Raw genomic sequence first — 26,660 nt, forward strand, 5'->3', positions numbered from 1 at the left:
AACAAACTCAAGCTGAATGCAGTTATTATTTTTCAAATACCCACTTATCTGCACCCCTGAGGAACTCAGGAAGAATGGTCTTAGAATAAACATACAAACAACCTCGTGACCTTGGCTGAAATGCCCCTTTTGATGGTGTTCTTTAGGGCTTGAGTTCTTGGAAGAGCTCCAAATGATCCCTTCAAGTTACTTTTTCAACTTTCTGGGATCCACATTTAATGTGACCCCACTCTGTAGTATGGCTCAAAACATTAAAAAATTCCTTCTTAACTAAAGTAAAACAAAGAAGACTAAAAGCATTTGACATCAGTAATAGTTTTTAAAAATATTTCTTTATGTAGATAAGCTCTGACTAGATGTATCCTTTGTGAATCCCTAATGTTTCCATGAAATTCTTATTCCTTCTGGGGTACTATATCTGAGGGTTAACTATTGTCTGAAATAACTGCTGTGGCTGAGAAATGACGATGTTTCCTTTTAGTTCTTAGCAAGAGTAATTGAATATAGAATATCTTACTAAATGCTAGATTGTGACAGTGTGTTAACACTCTGACTATCTCCTAACAGCAGGGCAATTATTTGCTGAGTGGGATTTTTATAAATCCTCTGGCAGTAGTATGTCCTGATAATTATGATGAAGTACATTGGTCAGTCCCTACCCTAGCAAATATTTCATTCACAGTTCTTTGGCCCACTTGTACTTTTCTAGTTATTAGAGAGAGATCTTTACTACTCTTCCCTACTGGCTTAGTATATCATTTTTTAAAAGCAAATGTGATCAAAACATAGAACCCAAACATATTTTAGACACACCTCCTTTAAACCACAGTGAGATACCATCTCACACCAGTTAGAATGGCCATCATTAAAAAATCAGGAAACAACAGGTGCTGGAGAGGATGTGGAGAAATAGGAACACTTTTACACTGTTGGTGGGACTGTAAACTAGTTCAACCATTGTGGAAGTCAGTGTGGCGATTCCTCAGGGATCTCGAACTAGAAATACCATTTGACCCAGCCATCCCATTACTGGGTATATACCCAAAGGACTATAAATCATGCTGCTATAAAGACACATGCACACGTATGTTTATTGCGGCACTATTCACAATAGCAAAGAGTTGGAACCAACCCAAATGTCCAACAACGATAGACTGGATTAAGAAAATGTGGCACATATACACCATGGAATACTATGCAGCCATAAAAAATGATGAGTTCGTGTCCTTTGTAGGGACATGGATGAAACTGGAAAACATCATTCTCAGTAAACTATCGCAAGGACAAAAAACCAAACACCGCATGTTCTCACTCATAGGTGGGAATTGAACGATGAGAACTCATGGACACAGGAAGGGGAACATCACACTCCGGGGACTGTTGTGGGGTGGGGGGAGGGGGGAGGGACAGCATTAGGAGATACACCTAATGCTAAATGACGAGTTAATGGGTGCAGGAAATCAACATGGCACATGGATACATATGTAACAAAACTGCACATTGTGCACATGTACCCTAAAACCCTAAAGTATAATAAAAAAAAAAAGAAAAAAAAAAAAAAAAAAAAAAAGAAACTGTTTCTCTCTCGTGGTATTCAGAAATTTTTATCAAGAGGCAAGAAAATAGTTTTAAATTTTATTCCTATTTGTGGTCAGCCACTCCTTTTTGCTGCGTAATTGTCATTTGTAAAAGTAAAACTTGAATTCTTCCATCTATCCTGAATACTTAATCATTCTTCATACCCGGAATAAGCAGTTCCCTGGAAATCATGAGAAATTGTTATTTCTGTTATGGTAAAATATGAAATTAGAACATTAGTAATTGTGATCTGGGAATTGTAGGTGTACACTATCCTGTGTCTTATTCTTCCTATTTCATAGAAACTTGTTTTAAAAGTACACCTTGGTAACAAAGAGAAGAGAAAAAAATTAGACTATAGCTTCCCCCAGGCAATTACAAAGTAAAGGTCAGTGTATGAGTGGAAAATGGCCATAAAAAACATTTTTCATGGAATAAAATAGTAGGTGCTCCAAATAAAACAAGTATATCCATTTCTTTTCAAATCACTTGTACCGTTTTAACACTTTTCCACATAATACTTAAGTATAAGAATAAAAGCTGAGAAGAAAAGAACCAATTGATAGATTGTTGGAAATATGGAATGGTTCAAAATATTAATGTAATGCTAAGGGTGACTGGGTAACAAATGGTACATTTGCTCGTTGCTCAACCTGACATAATTAACATTCTAGGTCATGCTGAAGTTCCCATGATGGAGAGTCTGAAGGGGGGAATTCAAGAAAAATATATATCTATTATATAACTCATTGCCATTTTTTTTCTTTTTTTTTTTTTTTTTTGCCTTTTGACGAGTCAGAATCGTAGCCTTTAAAAAAAATCAGTGCTTTCACACCTCATTTGCCATATTCACCACTGGGCCACCAGTCAGCAGCCGGGCCTGATGCAAGGAGGTCAGTCAGAAGCTATTAGCAGAGTCGTCTCCTGAGATTTCTTGGGTCTTATTGAGTTGAATGTTAGCATGACAGTACTGCAAATAACTCAGTTGTAGGCTTTTTCTTTTTTTTTTAAACAGTTAGCACAGATTTCCCCATAGTGTTGGTCACTCTAGAAAATTATTGCTGAAAATGAAGTCCCCAAAGCTAGCTTGGCAGTAGCCCTTCCAAGTTGTGAAAAATGTGAAAACTGAAAAATATGCCATAGTCCCTGAGGATTAACCCTGTCTTTTGTGACTCATAGTAATATTTTTAAAAATCAACAAGAAACCATTATTCACAAGTGGCTTACTAATGATGAAATATGGCAATTGAGACAATAGTATGTTAAGGTTGTTGTATTTATTTAAAGAAATAATAAGTAAATGAATACTGTATCAATATAAATAAATAGGGTATTTGCTTGCTATAGGGATTGTGGGAGTGCTAGACTGTTTTTATTGACATAACTTAGCAAATGTATTAAATTAATTTCTAAAATACTGACACCTTGAAGATTTTAAATGATACATTTGAAATTCAATTAAAATATATTTTCTATCTATATTTGATTTAAATTGCAAAGAGAATACACATGAGGAGGTCTCCATATAGGTTGCAAAATATAATTTAAGAAAGCTATCATGTCTACTGATCCATTTGCATTTCCCATCTAGCCTATGTATACACGTGCATGCAAATGTGCAAGGAGATCAAAGAGGATTTCTAATGGGGTAAAGTTAATAACTGGTAGCAGTTATTCAGGTAGGTAGATATTTTCAAATGATAAATTATAATCTAGCTAAATTGTATGTATTTTACCATTTTAATCTGTAAGGTTGTAGCAATGTTAATAAAAAACTAACAGACTTCAGTTTATTAGATGGTCACTGATGAGAATGGTATTCTCATATCATTTTTATAGACTGTAGATTTAGTTATACTTTATGTCACAATAGTCTTTTAAAAATATAACATTTATTTTTTTCTTAGTACAATCAATAAATTCTAATCTTAGAAAATCACCCTAGAAATTATCTTTATAATTGCCATCCACTTAAAAATTACTGTCCATGGAAAGCTATTGTCTGTGTATTTACCTTGTCTATACTTACTGTTATAGTGAGAACATGTTAACACAACATTAAAAATGGTTTATATAACTGCCTTTAATGTTTTTCCACACAGTGTTTTTCTTGTGTCAATTGTAATAGAGAATAAATCTCAAAGAAGAGCCAGTACAAAAATATTTTTAAATGTTTAAATGCATTTACATTAACTGCTTTGTATCCAATAAAACTTAGTCTCCAATTTTAAAATAGGAAAATTTGAGTTGGACGTGACTCAAGTAGGTCTTTGACAGTGTGTTTTAAAGCAAATTGAAACTGTTCTGTTAAAAAAGAGAAAAATGGTATAATCTGTATATTCTTTGAAAGCAGTCAATATGGTTTTGAAATAAGTCTCAAACTTTTTATTCAGATATTTATGTTGCTTTGGAAAGCAAGAGTGAAATAGAGGTTTTCATGGGCCTTTCTGAACTGTGCATTGTTATTCTAGATGAGCATTTAACATTCATTTATTGAATGCCTACTAAGTGCCATGTACCCTGCTAGGCCCTGGGGTTGCAAAAATACCCGGAACAGGCTCTCTGTGCTCCAACTTCTAGCTTGTGGAAGACATACATGCAAATATGATTTTGAAACAGTGTAATGTGATAGGAGTTGTGGTGTTATCCCCATAGTAAGGAAGCATTTGGGATAGGACATTGCGTTTGGGATAGGACGTTGCGTTTGGGATAGGACGTTGCATTTGGGATAGGATGTTGCATTTGGAATAGGATATTGCATTTGGGATAGGACGTTGACTCCAGCCTGGGTAGGTATTTGATACAGGTTAACACTTATTGCTGAGTTAGGCTGGAAATTTAAACTTTTCTTAGTTTTTCGAAGACAGATATCTTAGTTAATGCTTTGGAACTGCTGATTCCATGAAGTAAATGTAGCAAACAGGAATGTTTATAGATATGTTGATGGCATAAGAGAAATCACATTTTTAGTAAGAATGGATACATTTAATATATAGTCCAGAGTGTCTGCAAAGACACCAAACAAGTCATATTGCCCTTTCAAATGTAACTTCTCCTTTTAAATACGCATTTGTGTATGATATTTACATATACACATATGTGTATATATTTTAATATAAGGCTTCATGAAACCATATATCAAACATTGGTATCTAATACCATTAAAATATAATACCATCAAAATTTCATTCTATGCAGTTTGTATATTCAAACAACATTAAATTTTCAAAAGTGGACACTGCTAAATTTGACTTAACATTTGTCACACATACATCTATTGAACCTCTATCGTGTGGTAGGTACTCTTAACTATTTTGATGCAGTACATGACAAAGTCATTGATAGAACAGCAAGGATAATATGACACTACAGAAGCATAGCACCTAACCACATGAATACAACTCTTGAAATACAGGATGTTATTTTGAGTGATGTATAATATAGTATTATAGCCTATATTATAGGTGATACCTATAGCATTATAGGTGATACCAATTTGATTATTAAAGTACAAAAGTCAAGATAGCTGCCCTTAGCTTATGTAATGAATAATAATTAAAATAATCAGTCAAATATTTGAGTACATATTTTGTACCTGAAACTTGTTCAAGCATTGTGTATTTGACTTCCTATGAGTGAATGTATGACTTACACGTATAGTTAAATATACATAACATATAGTTAGAATACAAATGAATGGCTTAGGGTCTTACTGTAATTTTTTCTTAAGTATAGTGATATAAAAGGGCTGTGTGACAGATAGGAACTTGAGCTCACTAGTTTTTAAAATGTTTAGTGCTCAATCCTGAAAGATGTTGAAATTGTTGATCTAGAGTAAAGACAAGTATGAGTATTTTATAAAATCTCCTTAGGTAAATCTGAAGTCCACCTCTGGTTAAGAACCGCAGTGGTAGTTTAAAATATTCTTTAAACATAAGAAAAAATTTCATGGTACAACTGTATCTTTCTTTTATTTCATCTGAAAATTAAAGATAAAAATCAAAATTGCTTTCTTCTTCTTTAGATTCCAGGAATATACAATTCACCCTTCAGAAAAGAGCCTGATCCATGGGAGTTGCAATTACAAAAGGCAAAGCCTTTAACACACCGAAGACCTAAAGTTAAGCAGAAGGACTCCACCAGCCTTACTGACTGGCTAGCTTGTACAAGCACCCGTTCTTTTCCTCGGTCTGAAATTCTACCACCTATTAATAGAAAGCAATGTCAGGTACTAATTTGCTATATAAGAATTCTGTCATTAATTTTATTCTTGCTATTTTTTGCACTTTTTATATAACACTATCTTAATTTAACCATTTTTAACTATATAGTTTAGTGGGATTACGTACATTCATATTTTTGTGCAATCAGCTGTCGCTAGAACTCTTTTCATCTTGTAGAATTAAAACTATGCCCACTAAACAACTCTCCATTTCCCTTTGCCCCATCCCCTGACATGACTTTTTTCACTTAGCACAGTGTTCTTAAAGTTCATCTATGTTGCAGAATGTGTCCAAATTTCCTTCTTTCTTAAGGCTGAATGATATTCTATTTTATGTACATACCACATTTTGTTTATCCATTTATCTGCCAATAGGCATTTGAGTTGCGACCACACTTTATGTATTGTGAATAATGCTGCTGTGAACATGGCTGTAAAAGATCTTCTTGAGACTGTGTTTTCATTTCATTTAAGAATATACTCAGAAGTGGAATTGCCAGATTATATGGTAATTATATTTTTAATTATTTGAGAAACTGCCATACTATTTCCCATAGCATCTGTACACATTTTCCATTCCCATCAACAGGGCACAAGGGTTCCAATTTCTCCACATTCTTGTTACAGTTTTGATTTGCATTTTTCTAATTGTTAGCGATGTTGAGAATCCTTTTATGTGCCTATTGGCCATTTGTGTGTCTTCTTTGAAGAAATGTCTATTCTAAGTCCTTTGCCCATTTTTGAATTGGGCTGTTTTTTGTTGTTGAGTTTTAGGAGTTCTCTATATATTCTGGGTATTAATGCCTTATCAGATACATGGTTTGCAAATATTTTCTCCCATTCTATGGGCTCCTTCTCTACTCTGTTATAGTGTCTTGCTTTTTAAAAATATAGGGCTGGGCACGGTGGCTCACACCTGTAATCCCAGCACTTTGGGAGGCCAAGGCGGACAGATCACAAGGTCAAGAGATCAAGACCATCCTGGACAACATGGTGAAACCCCATCTCTACTAAAAATACAAAAATTAGCTGGGCGTGGTGGCGCACCCTGTGGTCCCAGCTACTCGGGAGGCTGAGGCAGGAGAATCACTTGAACTCAGGAGGCGGAGGTTGCAGTGAGCCGAGATCGTGCCAATGCACTCCAGCCTGGCGACCAATCTATCTATCTATATATATATAGTCTATAATCTATCTATCTATCATCTATCTATCTATCTATCTATATAGATTATTGTTTTGTTCCATCTTTTTGACCAGAGGAAAATTATTTTTTGCAACTCTAATTTTAAATAATAAACATAAAGTAATTTACAAATATATACCAAAGAAGTGAACAAACACTTCTTTGGCATTAAATCTTGTTATAATGGATAAGAAGTTAAAACATGGATTATTTCCTAGAATCTAGATTGTTTATGTAAAAATATTGTTATACCACTACTTGTTATAACCTGTTGTTGCTGGGAATATATGTATTATCAATTTTATTGAATTTAACCTCTCATTTGATGCTATATGTCTTTATATGCCATTTTAAACATAACTTCGGTTTGAGTAATTTTAAAAATGTAAATTTGAGAATTAGAGACAGCTCAAAACAAAGCAAGACTCATAGTAGAGATGGGAAATCTTCACTATAACTAGATTGTAGTACAACAGGTTTGGCAAATGACTTCCTGAGGCTAAAGGGTAGAGTGGGGTGGGGTGAGTGATGATTGTCACCATCCTAAAAGTCCCGGAGAGCCACAGGTCTATCATCCCAATCAATAATTACGCTGCCACCGTGTAGTATCAACTACATTGTGTTAGATTTGGCTCACACAGTTAAACTCCCAGAACTCCTGACCATTAGCTCCCTGCATAGGCGTGCCCTTGTGTATCTATATTGCTGTATAATAAATTACTCCAAAATCTAATGGGTTAAACCAACATACATTTGTTACTTCACAGTTTCTGTGGGTTTGCCATTCTAGGTACAGCCTTTGGTGAGTTCCTGTTACTCAAATTTTCTCATGATGCTGTAGTCCAGATGTCAGCCAGGCCAGGCACAGTGGCTCATGCCTATAATCCCAGCACTTTGGGAGGGTGAGGTGGGAGGATCACTTGAGCCCAGGAGTTCACAACCAGCCTGGGCCACATAGCGAGAGCCTGTCTCTATTTAAAAAAAAAAGATGTCAACCATGACCATGATCTCATATGAAGGCTCAGATGGAGGGTGGGGATAGGTGGGCAGTGAGATCCTCTTGGTTGGTTCCCTCACTCACATGGTTGGGTGTTGTCATGCCTCAGCCCCTCTTCACATTGGCATCTTCACAGAGCTGCCTCACAACATGGTAGCTCACTTCCCTCTGGGTGAGTGATCCTAGGGAGAGAGAGAGAGAGACAGCTTTCAAAACAGAAGCCACAGGCTTATAAAGCTAATGCTGGAAGTGACATCCCATCACTTCTGCCATGTTCGAAATGAGTAAGTCTATTTTATATTCAAGGGCAAAAGACTACACAACAGTGTGGATACCAGGAGGCAGGCGCCCTTGGGGGTCATCTTAGAGACTGCCTTTTATACGCTCAACCACTGAATCATCCTTGCAATAAGATAGCCCTGCATTCTATTTCATTAAAAATCTCCCACTTTGCTGTAATTATTTGTGATATATGTTGCGTTTCCATTCTCTATAATTGCATCCTTAATTCCCATTATTTGTATCTTCTTTTTTGCTCTCTCAAAACTACTAACTGATAATTAATACTATTAACTGATGGTTTATACTATCTTAGAGAAAGAGCTATAAAATATACTTGAAAATCTATAGTCAGTTTCCCCCTTGGACTGCTTTCTCTTTTTCTTCATCTCTGATTCAGTTCCTGTGATATTCTGTTTATATCTGTATTCTTTTTTTGAGATGGTGTCTCGCTCTGTTGCCCATGCTGGAGTGCAGTGGAGGGATCTCAGCACACTACCACTTCTGCCTCCCTAGTTCAAGCGATTCTCCTGCCTCAGCCTCCTGAGTATTTGGGATTACAGGCACCTGCCATCATGCCCTGCTAAGTTTTCTATTTTTAGTAGAGATAGGGGTTCACCACGTTGGCTAGGCCGGTCTCGAACTCCTGACCTCAGGTGATCTGCCTGCCTCAGCCTCCCAAAGTGCTGGGATTACAGGAATAAGCCATCACGCCAGGCCCATGTATCAGCATTCTCAATTACCTAGTAAACTAATCCATTTATCTGAATCTGATCATTCTTTTCTTCACTAAAATGGAGTGACAAGCATAGTGGAGTCAGCAAGGGGACAAAAGAGAGATAGTAGGAAAATTTTCAGTTTTTGGGGGGGATATATCTTCACAGTAGGGTTTTATTATTCCTTTTTAAATAAGAGTTATATCAATATTCTAGTGAAAGCATTTAAAATAGTTTTAAATGTAAATATAAAATGAATTTTCTATTATGAATAACTGAATTTTTGCTATTTTGAATTATGTACATTACCATTTTTCTATTAGTGTAAGTAATCATCACATTGCATATATAACATATAACATTGCATCAACAAGCAATTAAATTTATTAATTATTCTATCAAGAAAATAATAACTCTAGCATTTCCATTGCATATGTATTAAGTGTTCGGTCTGTTAAATGTATTAACTGCTCAAAAGCAGTTAAGGTAGATGTAACATTGCATATTTAAATTTTTAATAATCCACACTGCGGCTGGGTTTGGTGGCTCACGCCTGTAATCCCAGCACTTTGGAAGGCCGGAGCGGGTGGATCACCTACGAGGTCAGGAGTTCGAGACCAGCCTGGCCAACATGGTGAAACCCCGCCTCTACTAAAAATACAAAAATTAGCCGGGCATGGTGGCACATGCCTGTAATCCCAGCTATTTGGGAGACTGAGGCAGGAGAATCGCTTGAACCTGGGAGGCGGAGGTTGCAGTGAGCCAAGATCACACCATTGCACTCCAGCCTGAGTGAGAGAGCAAGACTCCATCCCAAAAAATAATAATAATAATAAACCATGTTGCATGCTATATTCATTTGTATGGTTATTGGTACTACATGGCATTCATAGAGTAATTTTGCATACAGCTTTTTAGGAAATGTGAAAATTACATGGTATGAATAAAATAAGGGCATGTAAATATTTCTGAGCTGGAAACACCATGAAGTTCATCTGAACCAAACTACCACACTATACAATATTCACAACATTAACCATTAAACATAATATTATGGTATAGGTGTTTTATAATGTTATTACATTTGCTTTATTGCCCTGCTTTTAATATACTTTTAGTGATGTGTCTTCTTCTACACTTGTCAGTATTCATTCTTCATCTCTGTTTCTCAATACAACCTCTGTACAACCATCTTCATTCCTTACATGGCTTTCTTCCTCCATACCATTCTATGTACACATATACCTATATACATAAGTGTATTTAGTATGTATGGAATGCATAGGCGAAAGGTACATATATAGAAATAATGTATGGATGATGTATAGGTATATGGAAAATATCTATGTATAAATGGTATATCAGCCCATATGGAAGATATATATATATATGGTATAAGTATAAAAATAGAAGAATACACACATTTGTAAAACAACGTGTGTGTGTGTGTCTGTGTATGGAAAGAGAGAAATATATATGTTTATATAGAGAGTATATAAACATATGGCGGAATTTAAAAAATATGTACTTATATATGTATATATGTATACTTACATATGTATACACACATATACTCCTGAATTACATTTATCTAGCATGCTACAAAATAAGGATCCCTACTAATATATTCTCTTTTCTTTCTCTCTTTTTTATTCTCTTCTCTTCTGTTATTTATTTTCTCTTTCAGTGTTTTTTCTTTCCTTCTTCTTCTGTCTCCTTCCTTCCCTATTTTAAGTTCCTCCTCCTTTTCCTCTGGCCATGTCATCCCCACTGCCCTATTCTTCATTCTCTTATCTTTCCTTCCTTCTCAATCTTCCTTCTGTCATCTTTTCTTAACACCTTCTCCTCTCTTTACTTCCTTTGCCTCTTTTCTTCACCATTCTTCTTTTTTCTTTCCTCTTTCCCTTCTTCTTTTTCTTTTTCCCAAAATGGGATTGTTTTACATTTTGTTTTGTTTGTTTTTTTTTTCTGAGCCATATTCCTGTGTGTTACCCAATAATAAAAAACTATATACCTCATTGGTGACATTTAAGATTATGCCCAAATGATAATATTTGTACTCTAATCAGAGTAGCTCTACTTGCCAGGTGAATTTTTTAAACATCTAGGACAATTTTATGGTTTTAATAATTAAGCTTAAACATATAAAATGACTATAAATAACATGAATTATGAAAAATACAGCAGAACATAAATATATTTGACTCTCATAACCAGGGCTTAGGTGGAGGCAACGTAAACTAAACATTGAAAAACCATAGCTAAGAGTCCAGAAATACCTGCAGGGTCAAGTTGAGTCTTGGATGATCTAGGTATTCTAGGGATTAATTTGAAATAAATACAATCAGCAGATCTAAAGTTTGATAGGTGAAAGGTACACATAGATATACAGATATATAAATATAGATATATATTTACAAAACCTGGGTTCCCATGTCACTATAGGCATGACTGGGATAGATGATTGCCTGATATCCAAAAAAGGCAGTTTTTCAAAAGAAATATAAATCAACAAAAATTTGACGTAAGAGGAACTTGACAGCTGGTGTCAGGTTCACTAACCAAGGAGCTGGAAGACTATTGAACTCAAAGACAAGACGCTAATTGTCTGAGGTATAAATGTATGGACCAGGCACTGCAAAGACATAGGGACATGGACATGACTGCACAAAGGTCAGAGATCATGAAGGTGGTAGTGAACCCAAAAGGAAGACTGAGTTTACTTTCATTCTAATCCTAAGCAGGGCTTCTTCTCTTTCATTTTCTAGTCTCATTGGAACTAATAAGTTCCAGAACAATAGTAGAGTAAGCCTACAAGTAGATACGTGTTATGTTTGCTTATCAACAAAGGTTAGAAGGCATAGCATGGCCACCAAGAAGACCATTGCTCCTTGTGAATGCTGGTCTCTTCAAAGTCATAGCCTTGGGCCATTGTGTATTTCTTTGATGCTACTATTGCTCAAAACCTTTTAAAAACTCTTCTTGAAACTAATAATTATGATGGTAATAATAATAACAACAATGTAGTGGGAACCATTTTGAGTGTTTACTGTGCTCTAGGTACATGGTAAGGGTGTTATATTATCTTACACATCTTAAGAGAAATTCTGTGATGTAGTTATTCCATTTTACATATGATGAACATCGGCATAGAGAAATAGTTTGCCCCTTGTCATAAAACCAAATATTAATTTTTTAGGTCATAGACTCTGTCAAAGTAAAAGAATAAGAATAAGAAAAAAAACAGAAGTCCCATTTGATTTCTTAATAGTGGACTTGGAATCATGTTACTGTATCTTTAAAAAGTAAAATTCCAATAAAAATCCATTAACTACTTTCAAATATAGCAATCCTCCTGTCCAGCTGTGAAAAGTACTAGATGATACTTATTTGCCATTTGTGTTATTTACGGTCCATGACTTTTATGGTAACTGGTTCCTATTATTGGTTTCTATTAATGTAAAACATAAGTGAACATAAATGAGGCGTGAATCATTTCTTTTTATTAGCCCCACAGTCTTCACTCAGTGCTTGCAGAACTCCAGCTGTGTCTTGTTAGTGATAACCTATTTAAAGAAGATATTTTTAAGAATAAGGAATTTGATTAGAAATCTTTGTCCATTTAATATTACTTCTCTCCTATACAATAGTGATGAAAAACAACCAATATGCAATTAATGGCACAGCAAAATCTTGAGCTGCCTTTGATTTGTATTGTGCCTAATATGATACTAATTAGACAACCAGAGAATTTTAGTAACTAGTATAAATAACAACTAACTTGAAAGCAGGATATGTTGTAAGTTACTTTTCACAGTGCAGCTGTGGACTTTCCTCTGCTAAGTATTTGTGTCATTAAAAGGTTGCTATTGGTATCAGATTAATTGAACAATAGAGTTTAGAATTTTAAATAAATAACATTTAAAATAAATAAAAGTTATGGTTCTTCTGTGTTTAGGAGGCTGCCTATTAAATGTGACATTTGACATTCACCAAAAAATTTTAAACTTAATGAAAAAACACATGCTCTCCTATTTCTATTTATAGAAGGGCTGTTGGAAAGCTATGCTTAGAATTTTTTCCTAATATTTGTATTTACTCAAAAAGGGAGACAATTCTTTTTTTAATTATACTAAACAAAATGTGCTTTGTAAAATTAGAAAACAAAGCAACCTATAACAAGTTTATCAGTTATAACATGAAGATCTTTTGATGTAAGTGGGGAAACTTCTGTTTAATTTTAAAGTTTTTTAACGTAATCAATTTTACTTGACAGAACATTGCTTGAAAATAAGTGATATTATGTCATGTATATTCTAACTCAGTGAAGAACCAATGGTGTTTTAAAAATAACTTAGTAAACCTGCTGTACTTTGTAGATGTTCACTAGCCTTGGTCATCAATAATACCTCAAAAAAAAATCTCCCGTATTAAATATGTTCCTCATCCTGTCTTGTCAGGGGCCCTTCCGAGATATCACCGAAGTATTAGAACAACGCTACAAGCCTTTGGAGCCAACGTTGCGGGTGGCAGAACCTATCGATGAATTAAAGTTGGCCAGAGAGGAGCTCAGAAGAGAGGAACGGCTGCGAAATGTAAATGACAATATGTGAGTTCCGAGCTTAACAAAAATAGCTGTGACATATTTGGTGCCTTAAATTTTCTAATTTTTCTATTTCCTAATACTGTAAAAAATCTTTTATTTGTGAGAAAAGGTAAAGCCACCCTTGACCTGTTCCAAAGCAATAATTTTTCAACATGGAAATGATTTAAATGAGGTCAGTATTGATGGCAAAAACTCTTTTGACAACTCAAAAGACAAAAAAAAAGATGGGCATTTTGAGGATAAATGACCACTATCTATGTATCTGTGAAGATAATTTTCTTAATTATCTATAGTGAAAGCATACATATTTATGAAACGCCCAAAATAAGATCCAGTAAGACAGAAGAAACATTTTTCTTAACGTGGACTAAATATCATTTTGATCTATTGACATAACATTGTAGTTTTAATAAATCAGATATAAAGAAGTTAGCCTCTTTATGACTGAGGAAGATGACTGAAAAAGATGAAGAATGATTTAATAGCATATATCATTTTAAATTATTAGCATCATGGATTTGGGTCTTAATTCAGACATCTTTCTCTCAGGCACTTTCTCTCTCTTAAGACACTTTGTCATCAATAGAGTCATAGATAACTTATAAATAGACCATTTTAAATCTAAAATGGCTTTATTTGTATGATTGTCATTATTCTATAATGTCTCACAATTATCTTTACAATGTATCTTATAATATATTTTAATATTATTTATATGCTAAATAAGACATTATTACATTATAATACTAAATATTAATGATAATATTGGTATAATATAAATTATTGTAAATTATGTAATACAAAATATAACATACAAAATTATAATCATTTATTACATTTACATAATACATGTGCTAATTATGTTATGTAATAATTTATATAATAATTATAAAATATTTTAAAAGTGTTTTTTGATATAGAAGGAAATTAGAATTACCTCTTATCCATTGTAGTGGATTTTGGATTATTTTAAGAGTTAGAAGATATATATACATGTACACATAAAATATGCTTTATTTGAATTATACATTTACACAAACATATCAAAGACAAAATTGGCAGGCATCTCAAGTAATTTTTATAAAGCTTTTCACTTTATAGCAATTACTTGAAGTGAAATAATTAGCTGTAGAGTGTTTAGCAGATTCTTTCAATAATTGATTGGGTTAACCCAACATATGATGAGTAAGAAAATAAGGAACTTTTTTTTCCAATTAGTTTTGAGGAGCTAGATTCATTTTACCGCACATGTTGTAGAAGATTAAAGCTTCTCAGACTTAGCCAAGCAAAATATAAAATTTAGTGATGATTATCTAAAGAGTTATATTACTCAGAATTCTTTTTCTATTTCCAATGATGCAAAGGTTTATAAAATAGCATGACTAATTGCTCAAATAATTGAGATGATTATTGATTATCTGATTGATATTTCTACAGAAATCATTGTATATTAAACATACTGTGATATCATTTCTTACTATTTTCCTTAGTAAGCCTAGAAAGATCAGCTATCAATGTTATCCCAAAGAAAGTTGCTCGATTTGTATTTTCCATGGAATACTTGTACATATCTTCAACTTCCACAGTGTTGCTGATGACCCTTTGCTCTGAGGCTTTCAGAGATTGCAAAGTCTTTCTAAGATTTTCAACCAATCAGAAAAAAACCAAGTTGGAGATGCTAAAAAAAATTTCTTATAGATTCAAAGCTATCATGTTTTTTTTTGCAACTAGGCTAAGTAATTGGTATTTAGCCTAAGGATAATTCCATTATTAGAATTGAAACACTGATTTTTTTTCATAGCTTCTTCTGAAACCATTTTGTTTTTTGTATACTAGTTAATGCATTATTTTATCTTATGTGACAAAAGACATGTTAGAAATATAGGCTTTATATCATTGCAGATATTAATTCTGTGAAGTATAGTCCTGTCACAAAGATTCATGGTTTGTTAATGCAGAGGGTCCTTTTACCACAAAACCAACTTTACCTATAAGGAGTTAAAAGTGGTATATCAGGAACCTGCTATCTAGACCTAGAAAGGTAGAGTTTTTTATTTCTAATGTTAAGGACTCAAAGGGTAGCATTATATCTGAGAGTTTAATACATTTAGCTCTTTTGTTTTCATATCATTATGAAAATTGCAGTGTGTTATAGTACAAGTAGTATGAACTTTGAAACTAGATCTATATGAACTCAAATCTTAGTTCCAGTAAACAGCAGTATAATCTTAGGTTAGTAATTTAGCCTACCTGAAACTCTATTTTCCTGTCTGTAAGATGAAGCAGAAATGTTACCTTAAAAGGTTGTAATGAGGATTGATAGAGAAAATGAGTATAAAGTGTCAGGAACATAGTAGGGTCTTAATAAAAGAGAATTATTAACATGCTTTGTATTACTACAAATGTAATTCTGCATTTAAGACATCAAAAAAGTTGTAAGAAATCACAGATTCCAAAGATGGGCTGGATTTTGTCCCCTAGCCTGGAGAACCAGAAGTTGAGGAGGACAATGAGCACAGCTCTGCCTACACCACAGCGTCCTAACCTCATTAAAGGCTTCTCTTTATGCATCTAAAAGACATTGGTTTTTTATATGTTATATTTTGTATTACATAATTTATAATAATTTATATTATACCAATATAAGTGTATTTGTTTGCTAGGGCTGCCATAGCAAAGTACCACAAACGGACGCTTAAAAAAATAGAATTGTACTGTATCACAATTTTGGAGGCTAGAAGTCCAAGATGGAGGTGTCAGCGGAGTTGGTTCCTTCTCTGTGAGAAAGAGTCTCTTCATGCCTCTTCATTAACTTCTGGAGGTTTACTATTAACCTTTAGTTTTTCAGTTTCTAGAAGCATTCCTCTGATCTCTGCCTTCCTCACGTGGTGTTCTCCCAATGTCTATGTCTGTGTCCAAATTTTTCTTTGCTATAGGGACACCATACATATTAGAGTAGGTGCTTACCCTACTCCAGTGTGACGTCATCTTCATTTGTTACATCTGCAGTGACCCTATATTAGTTCGTTCTCACACTGCTATAAAGAGCTACCTGAGACTGGGTAATTTATGAAGAAAAGCGGTTTAATTGACTCACAGTTCCAAACGCTGTACAGGAAGCATGGCTAAGAGGCCTCAGGAAACTTACAATCATGGTGGAAGGGCGAAGAGGAAGCAAGTACATCTTCACATGGTGGCAGGAGACAGAGAGCAAAGAGGGAAGTGCCACACTTTTGAACAACCAGATCTCTTGAGAACTCACTCACTATCATGAGAACAGCAAGGCAAAAATCCGCCCCCATGATCCAATCACCTCCCACCAGATCCCTCCACCAACAATGGGAATTATAACTCAACATGAGATCTGGGTGCAAACACAGAGTCAAACTATATCAGACCCTATTTCAAAATAAGGTAACATGTTGAGGTACTGGGTGTTAGGAATTCAGCATATAAATTTCGAGAGAACACAATTCATAGCATTGCATTCCTAGTTATTAGGAATGACAAAATGCTTCTTAATAATCACAGGCTGGTAGGTTATAGCTGTTAGTTACATATCTTCTTTAAAATAAACATAGCAAATAGGACAATAATAATAAAGACATGGAAGATAGTTTACAGAAGTTTTTTTGGAAATCATTTTAAAGCTTTATTTGTTCTTGTTTTTAAAGGAACTCATTCAATTTTCTCATGCCATCTCAAAGAAAATTATTTCCCTCACTCATATGTCTATCCTTATGAAGCCAGGAAGCCAAATAAGCAATTAATAAATAATTATGAAGGAATCTTTATATGGGAAGGTCTCATCTAGATATTGTGAGAAATAAAAAGGATTATTTATTGATTCAACAGATGTTTACATGTCAGGAATAGTTCCAGGCTCTAGGGACATAGCAGTGAATAAATTAGACATAGCCTCTACTCTCGTGAAACTTATATAGCTGAAAGCAACCAGAAAACCCAACAAAATTTTTAGTAACATTTACCAAGTACTTGATAAATGGTCAAGTGTGTGTAAGAGACAATGTATATATTTTTAAATGTCGAGTTTTCTCTGGTCTGATAATCTAGGAAAGTGTTCTTGACAGATAAGGAACTGAGTTGGATCCTGCAAAAGATGATTGAGATTTTGATAGAGGAAAGAAGAAAGTAGATAAAAGTAGGCTGATGATATGAAAAGGAAAACAATGGTAGGAAAAGTTGACGGAACAATGACAAGACCAATTTGACAGGCTAATATTTATGTTAGAGAGCAGGAGAAAGAAAAATTGCAAAAAAGTTCAAGACCAAGGAGTTGGTGGTTTATCCTGTAGGTAATGGAAAATTATTTATTTTTTTTTTAGAGAAAGTGGATGATATAAAAAGAATATAAATTTGATTGTGAGACAAATGTATTTGAGAAGAATATGATAGATGCAGTGAAACCCATTAGGATAAATATTGCAAAAACTTTGGTAATAGGTAATGGGTTAGAATTAAAATGATAGAAGGATTCGATACTCTCTTTCTTCTTCTTCCTCTTCTGTATAATCTTTGAATGGTTGCTTCTACTTGAAAGATTTTAATTACCCCCTCTATGCCAATGATTTCCATTTTAAATATGTACAATCTTGATCCTACATTTCAGGTTTACATTTTCAACTGCCATCTTTGTTTGTATCTCCACCAGATGTCCTAAATGCAGTGTATAACACACTTTCCTGCATCTTTTCTTGAGTGTGAATTGCATCACCAACTATCTGCACAAGCTAGAGACTTGTGAGTTACCTTCTCCTCCAGCATCATCCATGTCCTATGAGTCCTCAAGTCCTGTTTATTCTACCTTTTAAGTTTTTCTCAAATTCAGCCTCTCTTCCCCTTTATACTATCACTGTCTTAATTTAGGCACCTTAAAATTCCTTAACTTTAGTTGCCATAAAATCCCTTCAACCTAGTCTGCCTAGTCTTACTCTCACTCAGTGCATTTTACCACACAAGCACTAGAGATTCCATTATGCCATTATTATTCAGCTAAAATGCCTTTCAGTGGCTTTTTATTGCCTCTAGGATAAAGTTTAATTTCTTATTGCAAGACACAGTTTCTTCAGGATCTGATCCAAGCTTATTTCTCTAGCTAATCTTTGTCATATTCTGTAAAGAACTTTGTGCTCCAGAGATACTGAGCTGTTTTCATTCTTCTTTATGTCCCTGGTTCGCTCTTGTTTCTGTTAGAAATTTTCTGCTTCCTTTGATTTATGAATCTCCTCAAATCCATTTAAAAAAATAAAGAAGAATTTTTGTTTACCTTTTAAAACATTAAAACTACAACACATATTATTGTAAAAACCTTAAACACTATTCACTGATCCTCAGTTATGTTTTCCAGAGGTATCTGTTGTCAACCCTTTCTTGTGTATCTGTCCAGGAAATTTTGGTTACATGTGCAATTATATGTATATTTATTATTTCTTTGTTAAAATATGACAGAATGTTATATATAATGTACTTCTTATTTATGGGATATGGTGATCACAGAGAATTTTAGGCTTTAAAATTTCAGAAGGGAACATTTCAAGGAATATTTCCAAACATGAAATGGGACCATGAAAGTTGCTTAGATGAAATGGGAAAAAAAGTTATTATTATTAACAGGTGGAGGAAAAGGGAGGCCATAATGGTACTAGAGCTATTCAATGTTTACTTCACCCATCAAGACAGCAGAAATGGAATGGAGTGGACAATCATAAATCAGATGATATAGGCTATGATATGGTCTTCACTAAGGTCTTATGAGAGGTGTAAAGGTCCTATACATTGATATCTTCTGTTAATTGTAAACATTCTGGCTTAATACAGGAGACTATAATTATATCCAAAATACAATGGATTTAGGATATTACAATAGAAATGAAAACCAACTAGTTTCAATTAATTTTCTGTTAGGCATAATAATGCTTCCCCAATCCCTATTGCCTTGCCAAAGAAGTCTATATGCCCTAATCCTAGGAACCTGTGAATGTTACCTTACATAATAAAAAGGTCTTTGCAGATTTGATTAAATTAGGGACTTTTAGGTGGGGAGATTATCCTGGATTACCAGAGTGGGGCCAGTTTTGTAATTCAAAGGTCCTTAAAAATGGAAGAGGGAGGCAGAAAGAAATTTGACTACATGAAAGGAGGTCAGAGTGATGCAATGTGAGGAGGGTTCAATTTACCTTTGCTAGCTTTAAAGATGGGGCATGAGCACCACGTCAAGGAATGAAGGCCGCCTCTAGAAGTCACAAGAGGAGCGGAAATTGATTCTCTTCTAGATCCTCTAGAAGGAACGCAGTCCTGCCAATACCTTGATTTTAGCCCAGTAAGACCTATGTTGCACTTCTGATCTCAAGAATGATAAGTTAATACTGTTGTTTAAGCCACCAATTTTGCGGTGATTTGTTATAACAGCAAAAGAAAATAAATGCGAGTATTTTTCCTCAAGGTTTTCAAATCAAGAAGCTACCTCGCTAGGTCAGACTTTGGTGTTTAGATTAATTATAATCCTGAGCTAAATTTGAAGGAACTCCTTATCCCTAAGGATTCAAGAGTCTTCCACAAGTTTAAGTTATAGACGTCGAGAATTTAAAAAATGTAACAGTGACTGGAGTTTCCTTATGAAGAGGAGTTCATGATTAAAGCATATTGTAGCTGTATTTTAACTTATATAGGCTTTCATTTAAGAAACTGTGTATAGACAGCTCAACAGCTGTCTCTACATCTTTTAGAAAAATCATTAATTTACTGATAGTTACTCAGTGTAGGTGAAATGAGAGACATCCCATAAACATTTAGTAGCATAGCAGAACTAATAACTCTATTTCTTGAGCTCCTCCACTTGCTGGAACTAATAGCTATGAATCTAATGTGCCTTCATTTCTCTCAAATTTGCAACCTAGCTTAGATAGGGGCCTTGGTAAATATTGGATTTGGTAATATTATAAAACGGAAATGGGGTCCATTCACCCACCACAGTAAAACACAGAGGTTTTTGCAGTGACAGAAAGGAAGCTGTTTATTGCAGGGCACCAAGCAAAAAGATTCAAGGAAGCTCATGCTTAAGACCCAACCTCACCAGTGGCCTGCAGGTAAGAGTTTTTAAAGGCAGGAGCAAATTTCAGGAAAGCAGAAGCTACAGGCAAAATCATAAATCAATACATGGAGGTCACACCCTAGTTTTGGCCTAAAAGGGTGAGATATCTTGAAGCAGGAGCTTACAGATGGTAGGTAGATTTAAAGATCTTCTGATTGGCAATTGGCTAAGAAAGAGAAACTCTTTTTAAGAATTTGGGATCATGGTTGGGTGTGGTGGCTCACACCTGTAATCCCAGCACTTTGGGAGGCTGAGCCACGTGGATCACTTGAGGTCAAGAGTTCGAGACCAGCCAGGCCAACATGGTGAAAGCCCATCTCTACTAAAAATACAAAAAAATTAGCCAAGTGTGGTGGTGGGCACCTGTAGTCCCAGCTACTCGGGAGGCTGAGGCACAAGAATCACTTGAACCTGAGAGGCGGAGGTGGCAGTGAGCCAAGATCACACCACTGCACTCCAGCCTGGGTGACAGAGCAAGATACTGTCTCAAAATTTAAAAAAGTAAAATTGGAGGTGAATAAAAAAATGTTAATCGGTTAGAGGGAATGACTTCCCCCAAGCTCCTTAACGAAGGAACTTACAACAAAGGGTGATAGTTAAAGTTTAGTCTTCACTTCCCCCTTATCTGGGGTCTAAGTGCCAACAGATCCATTCAGTGAGAGTCTGAGCCCGTGAAAGACAACTCAGGGACCTATGGTAAGATGTTATCGTTAGTTCCTACAGGGAAAGCAAATAGCTCTAGAACAAGTTACTTATTTACTTCTGGGGCTGGAATTTCCCTTGAAGGGACTCGGGATTTTCCTTTATTTCTGTGCTTGGTGTCCACAGGCCCCTAAAAAAGGGGGAACCATGCTCCGTTGTAGTAAATATCAGTAAAAAGTGAGTAAATTACTCACTTTTATTTATTTATTTATTTGAGACGGAGTCTCGCTCTGTCACCCAGGCTGGAGTGCAGTGGCGTGATCTCAGCTCACTGCAAGCTCTGCCTCCCGGGTTCACGCCATTCTCCTCCCTCAGCCTCCCCAGTAGCTGGGACTACAGGTGTCTGCTACCGCGCCTGGCTAATTTTTTGTATTTTTAGTAGAGACAGGGTTTCACTGTGGTCTCGATCTCCTGACCTTGTGATCTGCCAGCCTCGGCCTCCCAAAGTGCTGGGATTATAGGAGTGAGCCACCACACCCGGCCAAATTACTCACTTTTAAAACTTTAAATATAATTTCTAATTAAGTATCATTTCGTAGTCATTACTATAAGAAAAATGTTGTGGGAAAGGTTAAGAACAAGATCTAAATAACAGTTTTTAGAAAGGACATTTTACAATGTGATATATACGGGTGAGCACTGGTTCTATTTATCATTAAAGAATAGTGAAAAGAAAATTTAACGTATCTCAAAACTTTTTTGACTTGTGTAGTTTTTTCAGACACTTTAGACCTTTAAAATTTGCATGTTTTCTGAACTATTATTGTATTATGATAAATAGAGATTATCATATATTTTCAGATAATGTTTTCTTAACAATTCAACTTTTATTTGTAACTCTTCCATTTATTTTAATTACTAGCACAGTGTGCAACATTTATTAATCAGCAGAGCCTTTTTAAGTTAAAATACTAAATTAGCTAACCCCATTAACACAGAATACTCCAAACAAGCAGTAATAGGAGAGGTAGTTACTGTGCAAATCGTATTATACATGCGGGTGCTCTAGGGCACAGTTAAGCATGATTACCCTCTTTTGATCCAGTATTCCTCTGCCTCTCCCAGCTAATTTCCAGTGGAAATTTACAAAGTGCTGCCTTCATTTTTCCAGCTTAATTTTTCTAATGAAGTTCTGGTACTTTATAACACTGGGGATATAGATAATAAGCCTGTGTATAATTAAGAAGTTCTAGAATTTGTCTACAAAATAGCCCTGTATTACTTTGGCCATATAGTGAGAACTGTGCTCTTTTTTTGTCCGCTGTTTCTCTGAAAGAAAAAAAAAGTTTATTTTAAGTAAATGACCACAGAATACTAGAATTCTATTCTTACAGACACCTGCGTCTAAAGAAGCTTAAGATTTTAAAAATCTATATAATTTGATAATTTGGAATACTTTCAGTGATACGCTTGAGAATATGTACTTTTAGTATATATAATCAGACAAGTCATAAAAAGACACTTCTAGTATTTGGACTTTATGCTGTAGAGACATTCATAAGACCAGCACAGTGTTTTAGGCCCTGAGTGAAAGATCAGATAGGTTGCAGTTATCACTCTGTTAGCTATGGAGACGGTTTAGAAACGGGAGTCAATGGGGCCAGAGGCCAGAGTCACTGGGGCCACAGTCCAGGTCAGAGGTGAAGAGGACTTGCCGTAGAACTGAGACGTTGGTAATGGAGGGTAGAGAAATGTTGAGAAGCTGCTTTATAGGTAGGATCCTATAACCAGGCATGTCCAGTTTTTTGGCTTCCCTGGGCAACACTGGAAGAAGAAGAAGAATTGTCTTGGGCCACACATAAAATACACTAATGATAGCTGATGAACTTAAAAAAAATCACAACAAATAATTTTACAATGTTTGAAGAAAGTTTACAAATTTGTGTTGGGCTGCATGTGGCCCACGGGGCATGGGTTAGAGAAGTTTGCTATAAACCCTAAATCCGATTTAGGGGTGAGCCTGATATGGTCTGGATGGTGTGGTCAGAGGCACAGATGCATTTAGGATCACTGTCTCAGAGCTTTCTTACTTGCAAAGAACAAATATCCATTCAAGGAAACTTAAGAAACTAAGGGGATGTTTAAAAGATATGAGGAATTTTATATAGATATAAAGACCCAAAGAAAAACTGGACTAAGATGAGTAGGGGGCTGTAGGGACATGGTGTTCTTCTTCTAGTGGCATCTCTGCTTTCCTCTGCATGTCTGCTTCTTTGTACTGACTAGCTTAACTGATGACTCGTAAATCATAAATTTTCTTTCCCATAAATCTTTAGCTTTCACTTAGTTACCACCCAGGCCTAATTCAATATAACCTTCCAGCTCTAGAACCCACAGCTACTTCTGTTTTTCATTTCAAATTTCTGAGAGAGAATCTGTTTTGCTCAATTTATGTTAACAAATTGGCTCACATACGCCATAGGCTTGGAACAAGATAGACAATAAATAAGGGTTAAGTTAAAGGTCTATTAACGTACTAATAGACCACGTCTGTGGTCTAGGGGAGGGGTGTCACATTATATCAAATACAGTTTTTTTGTGAGAGTAGAGCCACAAGCAAGAATCTCAGATTGAGGAGAGCAGAGGCAGGAATGTCCTTTCATGCCCTAACTTTGATGGCTTCTGACTTAGGTGACTGGCTAGAGGATGATGTTTTGACTTATCTAAGAAAAAACATATAAGAAGCATTGCAAATTTGATAGCATGGAGGATTTGGATATGAGTTTAATTTGGAGGCAGCTCTATTTGAGGTTCCTCTAGTGTATCAAGGTAAATATCCATAGTGAACATTTGAAAATACTGTTCTTCAGTTAAAGAAAGATATGGTGTATTGAGATAAAGATTTAGAAATCATCAGTTTAGAGGTGATAGTTAAAACCTTAGTGGTGGAATAATCCCTCAGGAGAAACTATATAGAGAGAAGATTACAGATTTCTAGGAATTGCTTTAATGTTAGGGCAGTGGTTTTGTTTTTTTTTTTTTTTTTTTGAGATGAAGTCTTGCTCTGTTGCCCAGGCTGAAGTGCAGTGGCCTGATCTCGGCTCACTGCAAGCTCCGCCTCCCGGGTTCACGCCATTCTCCTGCCTCAGCCTCCCGAGTAGCTGGGACTAAAGGCACCCACTACCATGCCCGGCTAATTTTTTGTACTTTTAGTAGAGACGGGGTTTCACCGTGTTACCCAGGATGGTCTCGATCTCCTGATCTTGTGATCCGCCCGCCTCGGCCTCCCAAAGTGCTGGGATTACAGGCGTGAGCCACCGTGCCAGGCAGGGCAGTGGTTTTTAGTCAAGACTGCTTAACTGCATCACCTTGAAGTTTAAAATTATATGCATATTAATTCCGAAGTCTCAATCACAGATAGTTTTGTTCAGTAGGCATATATATTTGCAAAATATGCCCAGGTGATTCAAACAGTTCTGGTTAAGAGTCATTACTTTCAGATATTGGCAGAATATGACAAGTCAGTCAAGAAACAGAGACAGCAAGAAAGAGAACCAGGAGCGATTGTGCAAATCAAAGAGGACTGGCTACAAGAAGTGGATGAACAGCTTGATGCAAGTTCAAATTCAGTGAAAACTAAAAAGGAGACCGGGCGCAGTGGCTCACGCCTGTAATCCCAGCACTTTGGAAGGCCGAGGCGGGCGGATCACGAGGTCAGCAGATGGAGACCATCCTGGCTATCACGGTGAAACCCCGTCTCTACTAAAAAACGCAAAAAATTAGCCGGGCGTGGTGGTGGGCGCCTGTAGTCCCAGCTACTCTGGAGGCTGAGGCAGGAGAATGGGGTGAACCTGGGAGGCAGAGCTTGCAGTGAGCCAAGATCGCGCCACTGCACTCCAGCCTGGGTAGCAGAGCGAGACTCCGTCGCAAAAAAAAAAAAAAAAAAGAAAGAAAGAAAGAAAACTAAAAAGGATATCTAGGATTTGGCTATTGGGGAGTCATTCATTAGTAGATTTTACTTTCCCCTGTGACTATCACCTAGTTGTTACTTCTCCTGTATTTTCTTCGGGAATTAACATCACATTAAGCCCTCTATATATTGTAGAATCTATAGTCTTCTGTTTAAAACTCATTTTGTTACATCTTTGGTACATTCACAATTTATTAAGAATAACTAATGGTGATTTGGTGATCTCATACAAAAGCTTACACAGTAATTTAAGATATAATTTATCTTGTCAGGGACCTTAAAATCATTGACGGAGCTACTCACTTTAAAATTCTAAACCAGAGATTGCAAACTAGTAGCTTGTGAGCTGCATATAGCCTCCCGGGGGTGTTGTATTTGGATCCCACAATATTCTAAAAATTAGGTAAATTGAAAAGTAATTAAAAATGACAATTAAATTATTTAAAACTCCAGATTTTACCGCTTATAGCAAAAATCAGGAGATCTAGAAGGAGCAGGCTCACAGTCTGACATGGCAACAATTGATTAAAACTTGGACTCTTTGGTTTACATCTGACTCATTTATGTTACCTGCCTGGCCCTTTAACAGAAAAATAAGAGAGCCTTGTTCTGGACGATAAGCTTCTCAGCAACAGAGCCCCTGACTTATGCACTACACTTAGCACAATAGTTGACAAACAGTAAGTGCTAAGAGGTTTTTTACGATTGAATTTTGACTCTTGAGCTTGAACTAGATTTTGCTTGTTTTAGCCTAACATATCAGATCACAAAAATCATTCTCACTAAAACAAGTCAAGCCAAAAAATGAAGTCAATTATGATTTATCTTTGATGTTTATTAATACTACACTAACAGTCTCAGTAATAGGCTTATATTTTCTTTTGTTGTTCTTACTGTGAACATAATTTTCCAAATTATGTCTCTTAAAAAACTAGTCAAGACTAATGTTAATGAGTTTCTTTCAAATAAGTTTGGGGAAAAATTACATTGAAAACACTTAAATGGATTTTTGACACTTACAGGGCTTCTCAGTCTTAAATATACTTTTATTTGATGTGACTATCAAAGAGGGGGAATATAATACAGAATAGCATTTTGCAAATGTATTCACTCAACAAATATTATTGCATGCTGACTGTATGCCAAGGCACTACATTAGACATTGAGAACATAGCAGTGAACAAGACAGACAAAAGTCTCTCTCTCTTTTTTGGGGGGGGGGACACAGTCTTGCTCTGTTGCCCAGGCTGGAGTGCAGTGGTGTGATCTCGGCTCACTGCAAACTCCACCTCCTGGGTTCAATTGATTCTCCTGCCTCAGGCTCCCAAGTAGCTGGGATTGCAGGTGCCCACCCCT

General features: G+C 35.6%; 1 protein-coding gene and 1 long non-coding RNA gene across 9 annotated transcripts in view; one reads left to right on the plus strand and one right to left on the minus strand.

The window, feature by feature from the left end:
* Positions 1-26,660, plus strand: part of SPATA17 (spermatogenesis associated 17) — a 236,994-nt gene that overhangs the window by 135,494 nt on the left and 74,840 nt on the right. For 5 of the 6 annotated variants that reach the window (XM_055234603.1, XM_055234601.1, XM_055234600.1 and 2 more), the window contains 2 exons: positions 5,603-5,806; positions 13,436-13,584. In XM_055234603.1, the coding sequence (XP_055090578.1) occupies positions 5,603-5,806; positions 13,436-13,584 (353 nt within the window). The remainder of the gene's footprint in view (positions 1-5,602; positions 5,807-13,435; positions 13,585-26,660) is intronic. The other variant, XR_008649683.1, reaches the window with a different exon arrangement.
* LOC129458610 (uncharacterized) lies at positions 1,654-16,443 on the minus strand. Of its 3 annotated transcripts, XR_010114780.1 has the most exons (7): positions 16,297-16,435; positions 15,832-15,876; positions 13,385-13,561; positions 11,255-11,292; positions 8,065-8,162; positions 7,735-7,954; positions 1,654-1,759 (listed from the first exon to the last, which is right to left on the minus strand). It is a non-coding gene; the product is annotated as an uncharacterized lncRNA (long non-coding RNA). The 3 variants fall into 3 exon arrangements; XR_010114781.1 differs by lacking the exon at positions 11,255-11,292 and having other exon boundaries at positions 16,305-16,443; XR_010114779.1 differs by lacking the exon at positions 11,255-11,292 and having other exon boundaries at positions 16,297-16,433.

This window comes from Symphalangus syndactylus, chromosome 19 (genome assembly GCF_028878055.3).
Source record: "Symphalangus syndactylus isolate Jambi chromosome 19, NHGRI_mSymSyn1-v2.1_pri, whole genome shotgun sequence".
In the NCBI taxonomy this organism is placed as follows: Eukaryota; Metazoa; Chordata; class Mammalia; order Primates; family Hylobatidae; genus Symphalangus; species Symphalangus syndactylus.